Here is a 19,187-nt window from a genome sequence, read left to right as displayed (position 1 = left end):
TAGCTGGAACGCAGCAGGAAGGAATTCCTTCTGCTCTCGCTCTTCTTTCCTCCCTGGAATCATGAAATGGTTTGGGTTGGAAGGGACCTTAAAGCTCATCTCGTTCCAACCCCCTACCATGGGCAGGGACAGCTTCCAGTAGATCCATTTCCCACTGGAAGTGCTGAATTCCAGCAGCAGGCTCTAGGGAAACAGGGAATGTCCCACTCTTGCCCAAACCCACTGCAAGAAGAGGCTGCAGTGCTGATTCCTGCTAGAAAACATCCCCCCACAAGCACTAAGCAGGATCTTACTCTGCTCCAGAGAATTTGGGGAGCTACCATACATCTCATCAAGCAACAAACAGGAATTCCATAGCCATAACCAAACGGAACTCCTTTGGAATTTCCAGCTCCGGATCCCCCATGGAAGGAGCACTGGAGCAGAGATACTCACATGGGTGTGCTCTCCTCCGCGTGGTGACCCGGGGGCCGGACAACAGCAAATCCATTCTGCACACAAAAAATAAGGGAAGGAAAAGGTCAGAGGGACAAAGATGGATGCAGGGATTGCAGCCAGAAGCCTTAATCCTGCTTGGGAACTCTGGAGTTGCTGCTGATGGATTCCTCACAAGACCATGGCACTGGATGATGCTTTCCCTTGCTGTGGAGAGGGGAAAAGGTGCTGGACATGGCACAGCCCCGAGCAGAGCCCTGCACAGAGCACAGCTGAGGGTGGTTTTCATACCTTCAGTTCTCCCGTGGCCACCTTGAACACCAGCTCAATGACACAGCCCACGGCCAGGCGAGCGGCGCCGGACGAGTGCACCTCGTTCCAAATGGTGTCACTGTCGACCTGGGGGCGACACACAGGAACCAGGTTAGGAGCAGGGAGGGCAGCCAGGAACCGAGAGGTTAACCCCTGTTTGATAAAGACATCACTCACATGGAGTGACAGGACAAGGGGAATGGATTGAAACTGAAAGGGAATGGGTTTATTTCGGATATTGGGAAGGGATTCCTCCCTGTGAGGGTGGGCAGGCCCTGGCACAGGGTGCCCAGAGCAGCTGTGGCTGCCCCTGGATCCCTGGAAGTGCCCAAGGCCAGGTTGGAGTAGCCTGGGACAGTGGAAGGTGTCCCTGCCCACAGCAAGGGATGGAATGAGATGTTCTCTCAGATCCCTTCCAACCCAAACCATTCCGTGATTCTACGGCTCTGTGACCATGGGACCAGCACTTCTCTTGAACTTCTGCAAGAAACCGATCCCAGACGAAATGAAAAGGTCTATGAAATAGTCCAGTGATTCTTTAAAACTAAAAATCCTCAATAAAGAAGGATGTTCAGTGATGGGCATTTAAAAGACAACAACCCAGGACTGACAGCAGCTTCCCAGGGCAACCACAAGCTCACCCAACCTTCAGTACCAGTGCTGACTACACAGATTTGCTTCAACGCCGAACAGCTGACAGAACCACCCTATTTCCCCCCAAAAAATGTGCAGACAGGCCACGGGCAAGGCAAGGCACCCCGCAGGCATGCCCGTGCTGCTGTTACTGCAGACCATGTCCCAGATAAACGGGACACTCCTCACCGGGAAGGATCACCAGCTGTTCTTCACATTTTAGTCTGCCCTGAGTGTACTTGTGAAAACAATGGCAAAAGGCTGACATGGGAAGAAAGGGATTGTTTGTTGTGTCTGGCTCACTGAGCCGTGAGGAGACACAAGTGGCCCCACAGAGGAGTGATCCACCTCCTTCCCTGCCAGGCTGAAGCCATGACTGGAAATGATTCCAGCTCTGTGATCATGGATGGTTTCTGGGAGCATCCACCCTGAGGATGCTTCGGAAGCCGCAATAACCTAAGAAAGCACTTGGAGAACACCAAAACGCCTCTGGGGAATGCCACTGCGTTGTGGGAAAGCCCTACAGTGACTACTGGTGGCCCCAGGGCTCCTCTGGACCCCTCTAAGTTTGGGCAGTAACAGGGGAACAGGAGCACAATGGAGTTTGAGTTACACACGCCAGCTCCAGGAATCCTGGATCAGGACTGCACACGTGCAAAGGGAGGGGACTGACCTGAGCAGGTCTCTCCAAAAGCTCTCAAAAAGTGGCAAGAAGACCAAGCTGCTTCTCCTCCCCACTGACCAGCGTGATAAAGCTCTGTGAGGGTCCATCTTTGGGCTCCTGTCACTGGATCTGACCATCCACGAGTGTATCTACCCCATCTTTGGGCACATCTAACCCATCTTCGAGCAAATCCAACCCACTTTTCGTGGTCTTTGGAAGAAAATGCCTCAGGACACCAGCAGGGAAGAGCTCCCCTTCCTGCCTGGGCGCAGTGAGTTCAGGGCTCCTTCCATGGATGCAGGATTGCTGAGGGCTCTCTTCGCTCCCTGTGAGGCACCAGGGGAATGGAAATACAAAACACCCAAATTCACGAGTCCTGAGGGGCCAGCAGGCCCTCAGATGGCTGCTGGGGACAGGTTTTCCCACAAAACAGACAGGATTCAGCAGTGCCAGAGCCAAGCACTGCCACGTTCAGGCCCCTGCAGAAAGCAGGCTTATGCCAGCAGCATTCCAGGAAGAACAAGGAGAGCAAGGCGGAGAGGATTTGCAGTGCTATTATTTCTGCAGGAAGAAATTGAGTACTTAGGAAAAAAGCCTTCTACAAGGAATGTCCACAATGAAACCCCAAAGAGTTTTTCCTTCCTCATAATAAAAAATTACAATTTCCTTACAATTATTTCCTTCCTTTAACAAAAACTCGAGGATTTTTTTTATTAATATCCACGATGAGGCTCCTACTCACAGTGTAAATTCCTCCTACTCACAGTGTAAATTCCTCCTACTCACACTGTAAACTCTCCTATGCACTAATGTGCAGCTATCTCAGAATTAAATGAGCACCTTACAAAAGATTTCCATTATTCTACTATTTAATTTAGCTGAAAAACTACACAGGTAAGAAATCAAGTACCAGGACAGGCTGACACAGGTTGTACCAGAGCTCCAGACCCTCCAAAGTGAAGGAATTCTGCTCTTCCCTCACAGTGGAAGACACCCCACAGTGTCTCCTCCTGTTCTCAATTAAATAATCCTCACATTCTGTTCCTCTGACTTGCTAATTAGTTCCTCCTCATCTCCATTCCACGGAAGTCCTTCCCATGGTCTCTGCTCTGCAAGAACTTACTCTGCTGGCACAGTTTAAAATCGTTGATAGATTCTCATCAAAGCCCTTGCACCCAAAAATAGAATCACCCACTCCGGAGAAGATCAACAACACAAACACCTCTTAGAGATGGAGATCTTTAGCTATTTTTAGAACTCGTGCAGAAAAATGATGCAGATCTTTGGATATTTTTAGAATGTGCGCAGCAAAATGCTACACAGGAAAGAAAACACGTTTCATCAGCTATCCCAAAATCAAGCTTTGGAGTGCTTTGAAGAATCTGGAGGCAAGTGTGCTGGGATGGTCTTGCAGATTTTCAAAGCTTAAACTCCTTTCTCCAAAACCTTCTTCTGATTATCCTGGATTAGGCAAGGCCGTGGTGCGTGGAAGTCAGACGTCGGAAAGGGGTGTGAGCTGCAGAGGAGTGAAGCTGAGCAAAATTCCCAAGGGATCAGCAGAAATAAATGAGTGGTGTTTCAATCAGAGCTCACATCTGTTGATTTCAGTGCTTCTGTGCTTTCTTTCTTCCTTTCCTGCTAGGACCAGACAGCTGCGGAAGGGAGGAGGTTTGTCAGCCTTGGGAAGGCTTCCTGGGATAAACCAACAAGGAAACGGAGTTTCCAAGCACCTGGGAACAAATTTACCCTTTTTCTCCTTGATTTCAAGTCATTGTCAGTGAGTTTTTAATTCAAAGAGAGAGTTTGAAAGGTGTTATAAGATGAAGGCATTTGCTCTAAGCTGTTTTCCTGCTGCTTCACTCCAAGAGCTCCAGGAGCATATGGACAACACTCTCAGGGACAGGGTGGGATTGTTGGGCTGTCTGTGCAGGGCCAGGGGTTGGATCAATGATCCTTGTGGGTTTCTTCCAGCTCTGGATATTGTGTGATTCACTCTCCTGCCTGTCCTTCACCTCGCTCGTTGTTGAGGAGAACTCACGGCTGCCCAAGCTCCATCCTCCATCCTGAGGCAAAACAGCTTCTCCCCCCCAAACTGCCCTGCACCCCCCTCCAGACCCATCCTTCCTGTTCATCTACACCACATCCCCTAAGGAAGAGAACCACACTTGATGCTTGCAGGGAAAGAACCTGGTTTCAAAGCTTTCCAGCCCATAATTTCAAATGTGACACCCTCAGCTCCCGAATTCCAACCATCAGCCATCATTCAGCTTTATCCTGCTCCAGTATAAATCCAGGACAGGACCTGTCCCACATTACTCTACTGATCTTTTAATTTGTTTGGGGCTTTTTTTCCCCTTTCCTGTTGACTTTATGGCATCATGTTTGCCCCCTGAAAAATATCTGGGGGGGGGAAAGCAGGGAGGAATGGCTTCCCATGGAGAAAGGGCAGGGCGAGGTGGGATACTGGGAAGGAATTCATCCCTGTGAGGGTGGAGAGGCCCTGGCACAGGTTTTGCTGATAGGATTGCTAAAACACTGTGCCAAAGTCAGCAAATACTCAGTACCAAGGGTCTGTGGAGACAACCAAGCAGCAATTCACTGCAAGCACCATCTTTATTGGGAGCGTATCAGGAATACCAGCACTGAGGCGCTTCCTGCCCTGATTTGGGATTTAATGCAAGACTTCTGGGCCCGTGCTGGGCTCAGACACCGTCTCTACTTGTTACCATTCAGTCTTCATTTGCAAATGATAATTTTTTTTTGCTTTGAATGGCATGCCTGACTGCAGGGCAGAGTAAATCCAAACCTTTTAAGCTCTAGCCAAAAATTTGCCATGAATTAGGCGACTGCAGCATATTTACAATACAAAATAAAATATCTCCACGAGTGGCGGTACGAATAAACGACGATTATTCTCTTTTTTTTTTCCCCCTTCTCTTTTTTTTTTTTTTTTTTCTGACGGGTAATTTTCAAAGCAGCGATTTTGCAAAGACTCAGGAAGAAAACAATTTTGTTTCATTTCCATAACAGAATCCAGACCTTGAAAATTCAACCTCACGAGCTACAATTATGCAGCAGAACTACCACTGTGAATTTTCAAACACAATGCCTTTTATTGTCTCTTCTCATTCTTTTCCCCTTCCTGTTCTCCACGATTTTCTGTTCTGTCACCCTCCACAGAAACTCTGGAGCAGAAAGTCTGACTTGAAAGGGAAACTTTTAAGCTCTCAGGCTTCAAAGGGAAAAAAGAGAACCTTCAAAACAAGGTATTTGGGGGTTTTTTGGCTTTATGGGAACAAACAACAACAAAAAGTCTGGTTATATGGAAATGTAACAGCTGAAAAGTAACGTTCAGCTTTTCCACGAGGGATGGAGGGGTATTTCAGTCACCTCCTGGAGAATCCACGTGGATTACTCTGGAGCTGGAGAATAAAAGATGCCAAGTGCTGTTTCATTCCAGGGCAGCACCGTAGCAAGCTTGCTGTTTACAGCAATATGTCCTTCACCATCACTACTTCATGGCCACGTTTTCCACCTGCTGTGGGAGGCAGGCAGCTCTGAAGTCCCAGGACTGAAGACAAAATAAGCATGCCTTGCTTTCCACAGAGAAAAGCACTTTGGGATGCAAGGGCTGCTTCCAAACACGGCAACCCCTACTCCATCAAACATCCCTGCCTGGGAAATGAGGTTTTTCCTCCCAAAAGCCAGAGCCCAAACACACCTCTGGATGTCACACACACGCTCGGGCTCTCCGAAAGGGCCCCGAAACCCTCACGCTGCTTTTGAAGGAAGGCACGTGAGGCCGAGGCACCCCGCGCCCCAGGCAGCCCCTGTTTGTGGGCAGCATCTGGCTGCAATTACCCACTCGATGGAATGCAAAGCAACAATTCCTGTTGCTGAGGGGACCGGGAGAACAAACAGGACATTATTTACACATTAAAGGGAGTTACTCACCCCGACACCACCGCAAGGCAGCCTGACAAACATCGACGTTAGGGAACCTGCGGGGGGGACAAAGAACGCACCCCGTGAGTCAAGAAGTCAGAGGTCACCAGATTCTGGGGCCAATTTTGTGGCCATGCCACTGTCTTTGTGAGCACAGAAACAACAGACTGGGGGTTTGCTTCCAGTTTTCAGCCAGCCCTGTTACAGCAGGCAGACAGACAGACAGACACACACACACAATGTGCACGCCCGGGCTCCTGCAAAAGCTGTCTGTAATTCACTCATCTTTATGCAAAGTTTGGGTGCAGTCTGATGTTTCAAGACTATACATGATGAAGATGCCACCAACAATTGCTCAGCGTGTCTTCTCAGAGGAGCACTTTAACCCCTTCCCACCGAGGCAGGACAGGAAACCATAAAAACACCCCAATTATCACTCATCTGCAGTTACTAGATGACTTTGGTGAGCATAAAAGAGGAGGACAGAAAAATACACCAGTGGCAAGCAAAGAAAAAAAACCATGTGTTTTGACTGAAACAGCAAAACCAACAAGAAGAACTGGAGAAAAATGGAGAAAACCATCTGCAGGGCTAATTTCGGATCTGTAGGAAATGTAACGTCGCTTTCTGGGCTCCTGTGTGAGGAAATTTTCCTCCATTCAAAATTCTGCGGGGCCCCTGAGCAGCCTGGTCTGGTGGCAGGTGTCCCTGCCCACGCAGGAGGTGGAATGGGATGGCCTCTAAGGTCCATTCCCACCCAAACCATTTGGGATTCTGTTGCTGGAAGAGGAGTTAATGCATCTGGACTCATCTGAGCTCCAAGTGAGATCCATTCTTTGATCAGACCCACATGGAAGTTGCTGGATCATCCTGCCTCCGACTCCTGTCACATCTCTCACTGATAATCCACCCGTTATTTCCATATTTACCTTCTTAACAACAATTTAGGATTGCTCCCCACAAATTAAAAGCAGCCTTATTTGCCTAAGTTTCAACTTGTCAAGCAGGTTCCAAGTCTTTCCACTGTCCAAGGAAAGACAGGTTTGTATCTTGTATCCTTGAGAGGACAAGGGTGAATGGCTTTAAACTGCCAGAGGGCAGGGTTGGATGGGATATTGGGAAGGAATTGTTCCCTGGGAGGGTGGGCAGGCCCTGGCACAGGGTGCCCAGAGCAGCTGGGGCTGCCCCTGGATCCCTGGCAGTGTCCAAGGCCAGGCTGGACACTGGGGCTTGGAGCAGCCTGGGACAGTGGGAGGTGTCCCTGCCATGGCAGGGGTGGGATGGGATGGGCTTTGAGGTCCCTTCCCACCCAAACTGTTCTGGGATTCTGTGGTTCCATGAAGGCACACCCCCCTTTTCATTTGCAGAAGCTTAACAAGAAACATCCTGTGTCCTGAAAAGCCTTACAAGTTTTTCCCTTTTAGGCTGAGGTTTCTCAGGCTTTTTTCCTCCTCACAGACCTATCAAAGGCAAAGAGTTTACACGGAGCCATCAGGCACCTGCCAAGACACTCAGCCCTAACAAACTCCCATTTGCATCCCTAAACCTCACACAAAGCTTTGCCCCCAGCCTTCAAACCTGCCCTTAATCCACCCTCTAACGTTTAAAGAGCTGGTTTGTAAATTTGGAAGCGTTTTAAACCCCCCAACGGGAGAGGATGGCTGAAGGAGGAGTTTCCCCTCTCCCCACGGAGCTTTTCCCTGATATCCTCGCTCAGGTCCTGCCCTGTGGAAGCCATCAGGAAAGAAGGGGGTCATGTGGGCTGGCAGCCAGTGCCACTGTCACCATCTCGAGGCTAAAACAGTGCCACATGGGCTTAGGAAACCAGGTCTAAGCCCAGTTAAGAGCTACTGGACATCCCCTTCTACTGGAGATCCTTGGGGAGCAGACTCGCAGCTCCAGGGCTTTTCTGGAAGTTATATCCAAACAGGGAATGTTCTGTACTGGAAAGCCCTCAGGTGTTAGAATTTCTCCTCTCTACAGGATTAAACTTGATCTCTACAGGCACTTTAAAATGAGTGATTAAAGCCATGGGGGGCACAGAGCTACAGGAGCAGAGGCAGAGCAAGAGCTGCTTCCCCCACAGGTTCTCTACACAAACCGTGAGGAATGGTCCAGCAATTTGGGTGTCCCCCCAAAGATACTGTATCTCCAAAGGCATCTGTGGAACTGTTGAGACAGATCGTGCCCAGAGCCAAGGAGGGAGTGGAAAAGTATCCCAAGAGAATCTTCTCAGATCCCCCAGGGAAGATTTACCGAGCCTTCCTTCGGGCTGACGGTTTTCCACTCCCAAGCATATGACATCATAAATTCCTGGAAGTTTACGTCCTGATGGAGCTATCATTCAGCTGGAGGTGTCTACTTTTGGGTTCTCTGGCTTTAAAGAGGTGGGAAGTGAGCTATAAATATGGTGCTAATTGCGTGTTTAACTCCTGGCTAATGGCTTCCCTCTCTGGGAGCTCATGGACACACTGAGCAAAATCTTTCCAGCTCCTTTGCTGTGGCCACTACATCATGCAGGCCATGGAGTTAATCCTCTTTTTATATCATCCAAACTCAGGCTAATCCCAAAATAAACTTTCTCAACGTCTAGGCTCCTGAACTGTCTCTTTTTTTATTTTTTTTTTCCTGCTGATCCCCACGTGAGAACTTTCCAAACTGCCCCTCCAGCCTACTGCTGCAAAAAGGCAGGAAGTAAAGGGAGGTGATGATGACTCCACGGAGGTGCTAAAATCCGTGTGGTTTGGTTGCTTTGGGGGGGTTGGTTATCTCAAAATCCACCCTTTAGGATTTTTGCTGGGAAAATACCATTTTTTGGATATTTTTGTCTGTATTTTACCACAGACACGGCCCTGTTTCAGGAAAATTCGGTCTCCATTGAAAGGGATAAACAATCCCACCCCAGATTAAACAAATGCAGAGGCCCCTGCATCTCTCTTGCTGACTGTCCATACAAACCTGACAGGGATTTGTTGGTGCCTGTGCAGCTGGCTGGGGGGCTGCAGATCCAAACCTTTGGGAGGGAGTTCCAGCTCCTCCCCAGCCATGGATAACTTCCTAACACACAGAGTGTCCAAGGATAAAACAAACTGCCTGAACTATCTTTCCTCCTCAGGAAAACATCCTTTTAGGTTCTGAAGACATCAAAGGAAGGAGGTTTAAGCTATCCAGGGTTTAGGGATCTGCCTGAAGAGAGGGAGATGGATTTTGTGGGGACAGATGGAGCTGGGAACAATCCTCTTGGAGCTGCACAGGGCTAAGGATGGAGGGAGCCCCAGCATCTCAACCCTCTGCGCTGCTCAGTCAGCACTGTGGGTGCCAGGGGTCAGGAAGGGGGATTTCCCCCCCGGGAATGATACCTAGGAGCTTCTTGCTGTCCAGTTTCTGCCTGTTCAGAGGGTTTGTGCCGTAGAGCAGCGTGTGGGCTTCCGAGTGAACCGTCTGCAGCTCCTCCAGCGTTGCCTTCCTGCCACGGATGCACTGGAAGGGGAAGGAGAAGGGTGGTGAAATCACTGCTGAACTGCTCAGCTCTCATCAAAGAGCTTTCCTGCTTCCTTAGCAAGCCAGCAAGACAGACAGTACAACACTGAAATGGCTCCTCAGGTGGAAAAATTCGGGTTTTGGGTTAATCCCTGACTCACAACATTTATTTGCTTGACATAGAAAGTCATCCTCAGACTCGTTCAAGATAAAGAAGGAAACTTTGAGACAGGTGCTGGCAGGAGCTGGTGGGGATGAAGGAAAGGTGACCAGAGAGATAAGGGAGTGCACCCTGCGATGGCAGGGCAGAGCTTGAAGCAAGCTAGCAGGGAATTAAGGCCGAAATTTAGCATTTTTGGACAAAAAGAAGAGTCTGGCGAGGCTGCAAGTCACCGGTGGCCAGGAGGGAAACACTGGAAAGCAGGTGAAGATCAACAACAGCTCCTGTCGTGAGAGCAACCAAAAGTGCCAAGTGAAGCACGGAAATCAAGGAAAATAAATGTTCCTTAAGGAAATCAGCAGGGAATTAAGGACAGTAACAGTTCCTTGGGATCCTACAGCGAGGAACTTAGACATTAGAGAACATCTGTAACACCCATTGAGGAGGCCAGGCAATTAGCAATGAGGTTCTTTTGGTCCCAAATAATCCCAAAATTCGATTAAATGGGTATCCACAGACAGAACCAGGTTTGAAAGGGATAAATGAAGGCAGGACAGGGAAATTTAGGCAATGGCAATGCTGCCACCACGTGGATGTCTTATCTGATGGCTCGGGAACATTCCCAGCCAGATCCTGACACTGCTGGAATATTTATGCTCTGGGATTCAGCCCCCTCAGATGCTCCAAGAATTGATGAACACACACTTACACCCCCATTTATCACCACTGCTGTTAGTTACAACTAACAATTATTCGTTAATTTTGATTAGTAATCTCCATTCTTTCCATTTCAGATCTAAGCTTTTCCCTTCGTCTGCTTGCTCTTAAAAATGTACCAAATAAATCTAATTTAACCTCTTGTGATGGAATGGTGCTCAGTGCCATCCTCCTACCCCCATTCCTTTTACAGCATTGACCATTACTCATTACAGAGCACAAAAAAAGTTATTAAACCAGAGAAAAGTTGTTGCTTTTGCTGGAATCATTGGAAGGATAACAAATGAGAGGGTTACATCGTGTCTTGCTCTTTTCTTTGGCATAAGAATAATATAACAGCAATAATAATATAGTAATAATAATAATAAAAATAATTAAAAATAGCAACAACAATAATAAAGCAATAATAACATTATTAGTAATACTAAAAGCCATCATGTGGCCTTTGCTGGTGTTTCCCTCACCTCACACTTGCCCCGCAGCCCCGTCTCCTGGAGCCTGGACCAGATGCTCTGGATCCTGCCCGCGTGCTCGGGGTGGCTGTTGGTGTTTCCACAGGTGCACTGGTGCTTCAGCATCAACGTGTCGTACACGAGGCCTGGGCACAGGGGACAGAACTGCTCTCAGCTTACAACAAACACCAAAAAATTGCCACTTACAGGGCAAAAAAGAGCATATTTTGCACTTTGGAGTCAACGGCTCTAGGCCAGAACTGTGTGTTCGACCAGGAGCCACAGAGAACTGAAAATCCAAACCTGCATCCAAGCCCTTCCCGTGGAAATCCTCAAGGGATATGAGACTCCAGAAAACAGAATAAAAGTGGTCAGTTTGGGGCTTTTTTTCCCAAGAAAAAGGTTTCTTGCAGGAAATGTCTGTATGGAAGTTGGTCCAAGGGCTGGAGCCCCTCTGCTGGGAGAGCTGGGGGTGCTCACCTGGAGAAGGGAAGGCTCCAGGGAGAGCTCAGAGCCCCCTGCAGGGCCTAAAGGGGCTCCAGGAGAGCTGCAGAGGGACTGGGGACAAGGCATGGAGGGACAGGACACAGGGAATGGCTTCCCAGTGCCAGAGGGCAGGGATGGATTGGATATTGGGAAGGAATTGTTCCCTGGCAGGGTGGGCAGGCCCTGGCACAGGGTGCCCAGAGCAGCTGGGGCTGCCCCTGGATCCCTGGCAGTGCCCAAGGCCAGGCTGGACATTGGGGCTTGGAGCAGCCTGGGACAGTGGGAGGTGTCCCTGCCATGGCAGAGATTTAAAACCAGATAATCTTTCAGGTCCTTTCCAACCCAAGGTTTTCCATGATTTCTATGGACTCCAAAGGTCTTGATGAGAATCCAAAGCCTCTGAAGGCAGCAGTGGCAGGAGCCAGTCCCAGCTCAATCTGGGAGCTCCAAGGGGCTTGCAGGGATCCAGGAGCAGCCCTGGACACGCAGCTGGAGCTGAGGCTGTGCCCCTGCACGCTCCCAAGCCTGGCTCCAGCTGCAGTCCCACCTCCTGGCTGGGTGTGGGCACGTTGTGCCACCGGGAATCTTGGCTCCCTGCTCTGGCCCCGGCACCCGCAGGTCTCCAGCCTCAGGGGAGGTGTCTGGCAGCTCCTCGCTCTGCTGTAGGTGTGTGCAGAGGGAAAAAACACCCCCCAAAAGCCAAACCACGCTGGGTTCGAGGGAGAGAACAGAGCCCTGGTAATTGGCTGCCCTCGGGTCAGCCAAAGTTCACTCGGAGGAGGCTGTGCTGCGAAGCTCTCTCGAGGTCTCCCATGTTTGATGCACAGCATCAAACACCACCAGGAGCTGCTGGGCCAAGGCAAGCTCGGAATTCACCTGAGGAGAAGCTTTCACCCCAGCCTGAGTTTAACTGAACGAGTGCAAGGTCTTAAACCAGAAGAAATTTAGATTGGATTTACGGAGGAAATTCTTGGCTGTGAGGGTGGTGAGGCCCTGGCTGTCCCATCCCTGGGAATGTCCAGGGTCGGGTTGGACAGGGCTTGGAGCAACCTGGGATAGTGGAAGGTGTCCCTGCCCATGGAACTGGATCACCTTCAAGGTCCCTTCCAACTCAAACCACTCAAGGATTCTCTCCCACTCCAAACCTGGCGTTTGCAGAATCTGGTTCATCACTGGTTTCTCCTCTCCCAAGGGCTCAGTGATAACAGCAGTGTCTCAGCGAAGTCCTTCTGTGCTGCAACCACACGTCACTCATCATTTCTCTTTCCTAGAAACCAGCCCAGTGGAAAAGGGAGCTGTTCCCAGTTCCTTCCTGTGGCTGGGGACACTCACATGCACACTCACACACACACACACACAAAGGGAAGCTCGGCAATTTAAGCTTAAAATACAAAACTACACTGGCTGTCACAAGTTAATTGAAGTGGTGCTGGAAGCAAGACTCTCTTCAGACATAAGAACAATCATTTTTAAAGGTCAGCACTAAAGCAAAACCAACTGGCTTTTCTTGGCAGAACAAACATATGATCTGAGGTTCAGATAATTATATTGCTCTGCACAGGAGAGAATAAATGCCTTCATCAGAAAGGAAAAACCCTTTAATGCAGAACATCAGAATAATTTGTGGACCCATTTTTGCAGGAGATCAGAGACTGGATAATTGGAGCTATGCAAATTAATGGCCTAACCTGAAGATCCTTATTCAAGTGTGTAGAACAGGGCAGGCACAAGTATTCATTAAAGTCACGGGGGCTGCTCGAGCTAGAGAGGGCAAGTTCAAGGACTGGCTTTCTGGGAGGAAGGAAAATTAAATGTCATGCTTCGGGACATCAAACTGATTGCTGGAAGGATTCAGGAAGGGCACGGCTTTCACTTTGATGTGGAGTAATGGACATCATGTTTGAGAGCTGCAGTATGTGGCTCTTTCCCCTGCACCTTTGAAGTCTCAGGTGTTGGTCACCGAGAGAGACAGGAAAATAAAATATACATCAACCCCAGAACTTCCAGCTGTCTGCAGCTAACTCAGTCCAGGGAAAGCATCAGCTTTCGGTGTTATTTCTATATAATATCCCACACATGAAAGGGAGGAACAATTCCCCTGTCTGTTGGACAAGGACTGATCTCTTAAGGGCCACATTCACATCCAGAGTGATCACGGTTGGCCTAATTAGGGCCATTCAGCGAGGTTTGCTCCCTGCCGCCCTCTCACCAACCCATCACACCAATTCCAACCCTCAGCCCTCTGCCTTAGGATCAGTCTCCAAAGCAGCCGCTTATCAGCCAGATGGATTTTCCTCGGGAAAAAGAAGCCTGATGCACTTCAGCACTGCTTGCTTTTGAAAAATACCCAAGACTTTCATTTCCTGCCTTCCAAAGAATAGCTCAATCCCGGTGATTAAGCTTCAGCATCCACCTCCAGAAACACAATCTCCGACACGCCGTCGTGGACAACTCCAGCAAAACATGAGGCAATTTCACTCACACACATGCTCAGCAGCTGAAATGCCTTTCCTTCCCTTTCTCCTGCTTCCATGCCCATGGCAGTGGGTGTTCTTCCCTGCCTCTCTTAAGCAGACAGTGCTGATTAATTAAACCAGTCCCGCACCTCTTATGAGACCTAGCACTAGCTTTAGGTCCAGCACAGAGGTCTTGCCTTTATGCTTTGCACCTTAATTAGTGCCAGTGAATGCCTGATTTTATTGTGCTTCCTCCTCCATTCACCCAGCATAAATGCAGAGATAGAAGGGAAAAGTCGAGCCCTTGGAATCTTAACCTGGGTAAATGCCATGAAAATGGTATTTTACAGGTGAACTACCCGAAGCATTCTGCACCTCATCACTCTGTGCAGTGCTGGATAGAAGCAGCGTGATATTCCACCTCATTTCCAGCCACTTCTTTAGTTTTTCAAACCCTGCCTCCGAGGAAAATAAACCCTGACACTGGAACAGCACCTTTTCCAAGCAGCACAGCTCTCGAATCTGCACTCTTACTGTTGCCTGCAATTTTAAATGAAATTCAGGGGCACGGATCTGAGTCAAACATAGATCCTCTGGTAGGAAATGTTATTTATTGTATGTCCAGAGTCTTGTATGTGATTGATTGGGCAGCTTCAACACCGGTGGAGGAGGAGGGAAGAAAGGGAAGGAATGAATAATCCCTTCAAGCAGGGCCAGGCTTCCTTGTTTTGAAAGCCCCAAGGTTTGGGGTTAAGTGTATTAGGAGCTCAAATTTCATCTGCTCTGACCCTGAGCCAGGGGACTTTTCCTTGCACCCTTGGCAAAAGCCAAAATCTATTAATTTTGTGAGAACTGACGGCATTAGAAATGCAGCTCTGCTGAAATTCCGGGGTTCAACATCAACAACAACGAATAAGAGACTTTAAAGGGAAAAACGGAGCTGTTCCCTGGGTTCCAGAGCTGACAGCACCCGCTTCCCAGCCTGCCTGCAGCCAGGAGCTGAGGAACAAAGTCACACTGAACATGCCACTATTACTACACCAGCAGGGCCTGAAAATAAACCCGATTCACAGCACTGAGCTGAGTGATGCAAGAAGTGTAGGTTAAAAATGGAATAAAAGCAGAAGTGAAAGGGAAACAACATCATGAGTCGCTCTTATTTGGGCGTTGTGGATTTTTCTCCCCCCTCCTTTTCCTTTTCCCAGGGAACACATCACGTTGCAAACTGTTCATTCACAAAATAAGGCCTGACATTTGGGGGAGAAGGCGGACTTCAAAATCAGTCCCCATCACCCAGCACAGGGCTTGAGAAGTCGCATGGGAAAGCAACTTTCAGCAGTTGCTAAGGGTACTGAAGAGGCAGAAAGGATTTTGGGGAGAAAAGCTGGTTGTCAGGATACAGGAAGAACAATTTGCTTTTTGCTTTTAATCTTGGTGGGGAGCTCACAGAATCCCAGGAAGGTTTGGGTTGGATGGGACCTCAAAGCCCATCTTGTTCCACCCCTGCCATGGGCAGGGACACCTTCCACTGTCCCAGGGTGCTCCAAGCAGGCTGTGAACACTTCCCGGGATGGGGATCAACACTTATTTTGCACTCGTGCTTTCCACCAGACATATGCAGGACTGCACTCATTGTTTTCCTTCACAGGTAAGCAAACACTCTTTGGTCTCTGTCTCTTCAAGACAACACGAAATCACCAGCTCACCTCATTTTTCCTGACCTGTGGGCACAGACTCCTGTGTTACAGGAGGAGGCAAGGCTGGCAGGGAGCCCGGAGTGGATAACTTATGGCACAAGATTATGGAGGGGCTGGAGAAGGTGGAGGAAGCAGAGCCAGCATTGCACTCTGTCCCTCAGGGGCACTGGCTCTCCCTGCCTTGCCTCTAAATCAGCTCTGCCACAGCCTGGGACTCGCTCTGTCTGCCTGGAGACATAGAACTCCAGGGCTGTGCTGCTGCTGGTGTGGGCAGGTTGTTTTTGCTCTGGGGAAGGGACATGCAGGACAACAGGGATGACTCAGTCTGCTCCTTGAAGAAGGCAGGACGTTACGGAGCACCCAAACGGGGATGAGACGCGGAGCCCACGCTTATGGATTGGCAGGGACGGGGAAGAAAATCTTAGAATCGTCATCATGGAGTGGTGTGGGTAGGAAAGGACCTTAAAGCTCATCTTGTGGGCAGGGCTGGGACACCTTCCACTTCCCCAGGCTGCTTCAAGCCCCATCCCACCTGGCCTTGGACACTTCCAGGGATCCAGGGGCAGTCACAGCTGCTCTGGGCAACCTTATCACCCTCACAGGGAAGGATTTCCTTCCAACATCCCATCTAACCCTCCTCCCAGTCTAAAGCTATTCCTCCTTTTCCTGTCACTCCATGCCCTTGAAGAACAGCTCAATGGAAGGCACACCAGTCATCCCCAGCCCCTCCAAACCTCACCTGTTGTGAACCTTGGCTTAGTGGGTGGCTCCTGCACGGACATGGGGAAGGTGGCCGAGGCGGGGGAGGACTGTGCCCGGGACAGGGGCCGGTGTCCCCCGAAGGACACGGGCATGCCGGCCGCCTCCAGCGACGCCTGGTAGTTCCTCAGCTGGTGGATCCGCTGCTGCTCCAGGAGCAGGGCTTGCTGTGGGGAAAAGAAGCAGGCAGTTGCTGAAAGGGCCTTCCCAAAAGAGTTGTCAAGGCTGGTGGCCTTGGACTCCTTTTCCTCACACGCAGCAAATGAATGTGGTGTTTCTAGGGCCAAGTCAGGCAGGCACAGCACATGGAGCCCCAGCCCCTGCTATGGGCAGGGACACCTTGCACCATCCCATCCAGCCTGGCCTTGGACACTTCCAAGGATCCAGGGGCAGCCACAGCTGCTCTGGGCAAATGTAGTTCCTGACATTTCTGGAGGACATGGATGAGCTCCACTACACTGTGCTACCTTGTTACTGGATTTATCACCTGCAATCCACAAGCCTCCAGTGTTTTCCCCCAGAAATGAGCCTGGCTGGAGGCTCTAGGATCTCTAATTCTGAAGCAGGAACACCCTCCACTTGTCCCCTGCTCCCTTGCTCAGTCTTTCTCTGGAGAAATTAGTTTTAAATCATTAAGCCAAAATAAAATCCTCTGCTGGTGGCTAGTGCTCCGGAATGTTAGGATACACTTTGTCTTCCCAAAGAAACAGCCACAGAAGTGGCTCAGTGCCTGTTAACACTGTGACTGTGTTTTGTGCAGGTGAGCCAGACTCTCCTCCCAGTGAAGGAATCACTGATTTTACACCGGGTTCCTTTACCCAGCCAACCCCCAGGAGCTGGTTCCCCTCAGGGTCTCCCCCTCGGAGCAGCACAAGGTGACTTCCAAGCTCAAATCCACGTTCTACACCACAACCCAAGCGCCGGACTTGGCGCTCCGTGAGCTGACCTGGCGGAAGAGCAGCTCCTGCTCCGCCTGCCTCTGCCCGGACTCCAGCTCCTGCTGCGGCTCTGCCTCCTCCTCGTCGCTCTCGATGGGCTCCTGCTTCACCTGCACCACGCTGGCCAGCGCTGGGGCCTCCTTCTGGCCCGCGGCCCTGTCGCCGTAGGGCTCCTCCAGCAGGGCCTGGTGCTCGCGCAGCTCCTCCTCCGTCTCCTCGGGGTGGCTCTCGTGCTGCCGCGCCGGCTCCGTGGGTTTGGATATGATCTGAAAGCAGAGAGCCCATCAGCGAAGCGCAACTCACCACAGGGGAAGCTCGCCCTGTCCTCCAGACTCACGGGAAAAGAGCACTTCTGGGTGGTTCCGCCTCACAATCCAGGCCCGGAACAATCCAGGGAAAGGTCAGGGCAACCTTGGCACGAAGGGCTCTGAAATCCCGTGGCCCAGGTAATGACACCCCCTCATTTTCCACTCAACTTTCCCTCTGAAGGAATAAGGGCCTCTTGTTCCTGCGCGCCTCCAGATGCTGCTCCGTTCACAAACCCGCAGAGCAGCCATCGAGATGTTTGGCAATTAAATTCTGAAAGAATACGAGGGACACAAAGCCTCCGAGCGGGGTTTTGCTGCCTGTTTGCCCAACCTCACCTCGAATCACCCCCTGCATTTCATCTGTGAGGCTGAAATAAAGATTACTTGAAAACCTGCACTCTGAAGAGGAAACTCAGGACACACAGCTGAGAGCAAACCTCAAGAGCAGCACTGTTCTAACCTGACCTCCCTAACCAGACTCAGTAAACTCCTCTGAGAGCAGCTCCTAAACCGAAAGGAACAATTTAATTTTCACTGTAATTCACTCAGACTTTTTTAAGTTCATTGGCAAGATAAAATTCACAGTCCTCTGTCTCAGACTGCTTATGATTTTTATTTGGGATATTAAAAAAACCCCAAATGTGACCTGTTTTTAACACCAGCATGGGAAAACCAATCCATTTCCTCCCTTTCAAAGAGCTCAGGCTGCCCCTGCTCCACAGGCTTAAAAAGAAACTGCTGCACTTTGAAAGTTGTCAGGGCAAGGTTTAATGAGGATTAGGTCATTGGTATGGAAAGCAATATTGATTTTAAATCTAATAAAGCTAAATCAAAACATGGTTATTGAACACATGCAGGAGGAGGGGCTGCTTGTCAGTAACTTGCTCTTTGAAGAACAGTGGCTCCAACCTGGAATTAAGCCTTTTTTCCTCCCCAAAAGTAGGAAGGAAGGCTCTGCCATATAACTTAAGCAAGGCAGAGGGGCAGGAATGGAGTTAAATCTGGCAAGGGACACGAAGGGCATGAAGAAAGAAAAGAGGAAGACCAGGGAGATCCTGGTCCCACTGCTGAATGAGGGAAGGCACCTGGTGGCACGTGGCACAGAAAAGGCCACGGCACTTAATGCCTTATTTAAGACCATCCTTCAGGAATCCCAGGACTCTGACACCAGAGGAAAAGTCTGGAACAAGGAAAACTTCCCTCGGTGCAGGAACTACCAGGTTTAGGCAACACTTAAGAAAACTTGGATATACTTAAGTCCATGGGACTCTCATGGGCTGCACTCACAGGTGATGGGACAAGAGGCCATGGGCACAAATTCAAACCCTTGAAATTCCCTCTGAACGCAAAAAAACACTTTTTTTTTTCCTGTGAGGGTGGTCAAACACTTGAACAAGTTTTTCAGACAGGTTCTGGAGTCTCCATCCTTGGAGATCCTCGGGCAACCTGCTCACGCAGGGACATTGCCCTCAGTGACCTCAGGAGGTCCCTGCAAAGATTCAGGGATCAAAACCCCTCAAGGATTTTTGTGAGGTTCCCCCTGCCCCCCCAGTTTCATTCCTTACAACACACACTGAATAACCAAACCACATTAAGCTAAAACTTCTTCCACCAATTTTCTTTAAGCCCTCTTAGGCTTGATGAATATAATCTGTTTTAAAGATAATTAAATCATCACAAACCATCTGCTACTTGTGGCTTTTTTTCCCTGCTTGGATCGAAGGTCTCAAGCTTTTGAACTTAAT

At 49.7% G+C, this 19,187-nt stretch overlaps 1 protein-coding gene across 21 annotated transcripts in view; it reads right to left on the bottom strand.

Annotated features, from left to right (window-relative positions):
• The window catches only part of HDAC4 (histone deacetylase 4), a 178,854-nt gene that overhangs the window by 21,546 nt on the left and 138,121 nt on the right, over positions 1–19,187 (bottom strand). For all 21 annotated transcript variants that reach the window (XM_069021646.1, XM_069021645.1, XM_069021648.1 and 18 more), the window contains 7 exons: positions 17,143–17,400; positions 16,177–16,363; positions 10,811–10,944; positions 9,349–9,469; positions 5,999–6,045; positions 727–834; positions 436–491 (listed from right to left, as the gene is read on the bottom strand). In XM_069021646.1, the coding sequence (XP_068877747.1) occupies positions 436–491; positions 727–834; positions 5,999–6,045; positions 9,349–9,469; positions 10,811–10,944; positions 16,177–16,363; positions 17,143–17,400 (911 nt within the window). The remainder of the gene's footprint in view (positions 1–435; positions 492–726; positions 835–5,998; positions 6,046–9,348; positions 9,470–10,810; positions 10,945–16,176; positions 16,364–17,142; positions 17,401–19,187) is intronic.

Source organism: Aphelocoma coerulescens, chromosome 7 (genome assembly GCF_041296385.1).
Source record: "Aphelocoma coerulescens isolate FSJ_1873_10779 chromosome 7, UR_Acoe_1.0, whole genome shotgun sequence".
Taxonomy (NCBI): domain Eukaryota; kingdom Metazoa; phylum Chordata; class Aves; order Passeriformes; family Corvidae; genus Aphelocoma; species Aphelocoma coerulescens.
The sequence above is the reverse complement of the archived record's forward strand: the minus strand, read 5'-3'. Positions and strand labels throughout refer to the sequence as shown.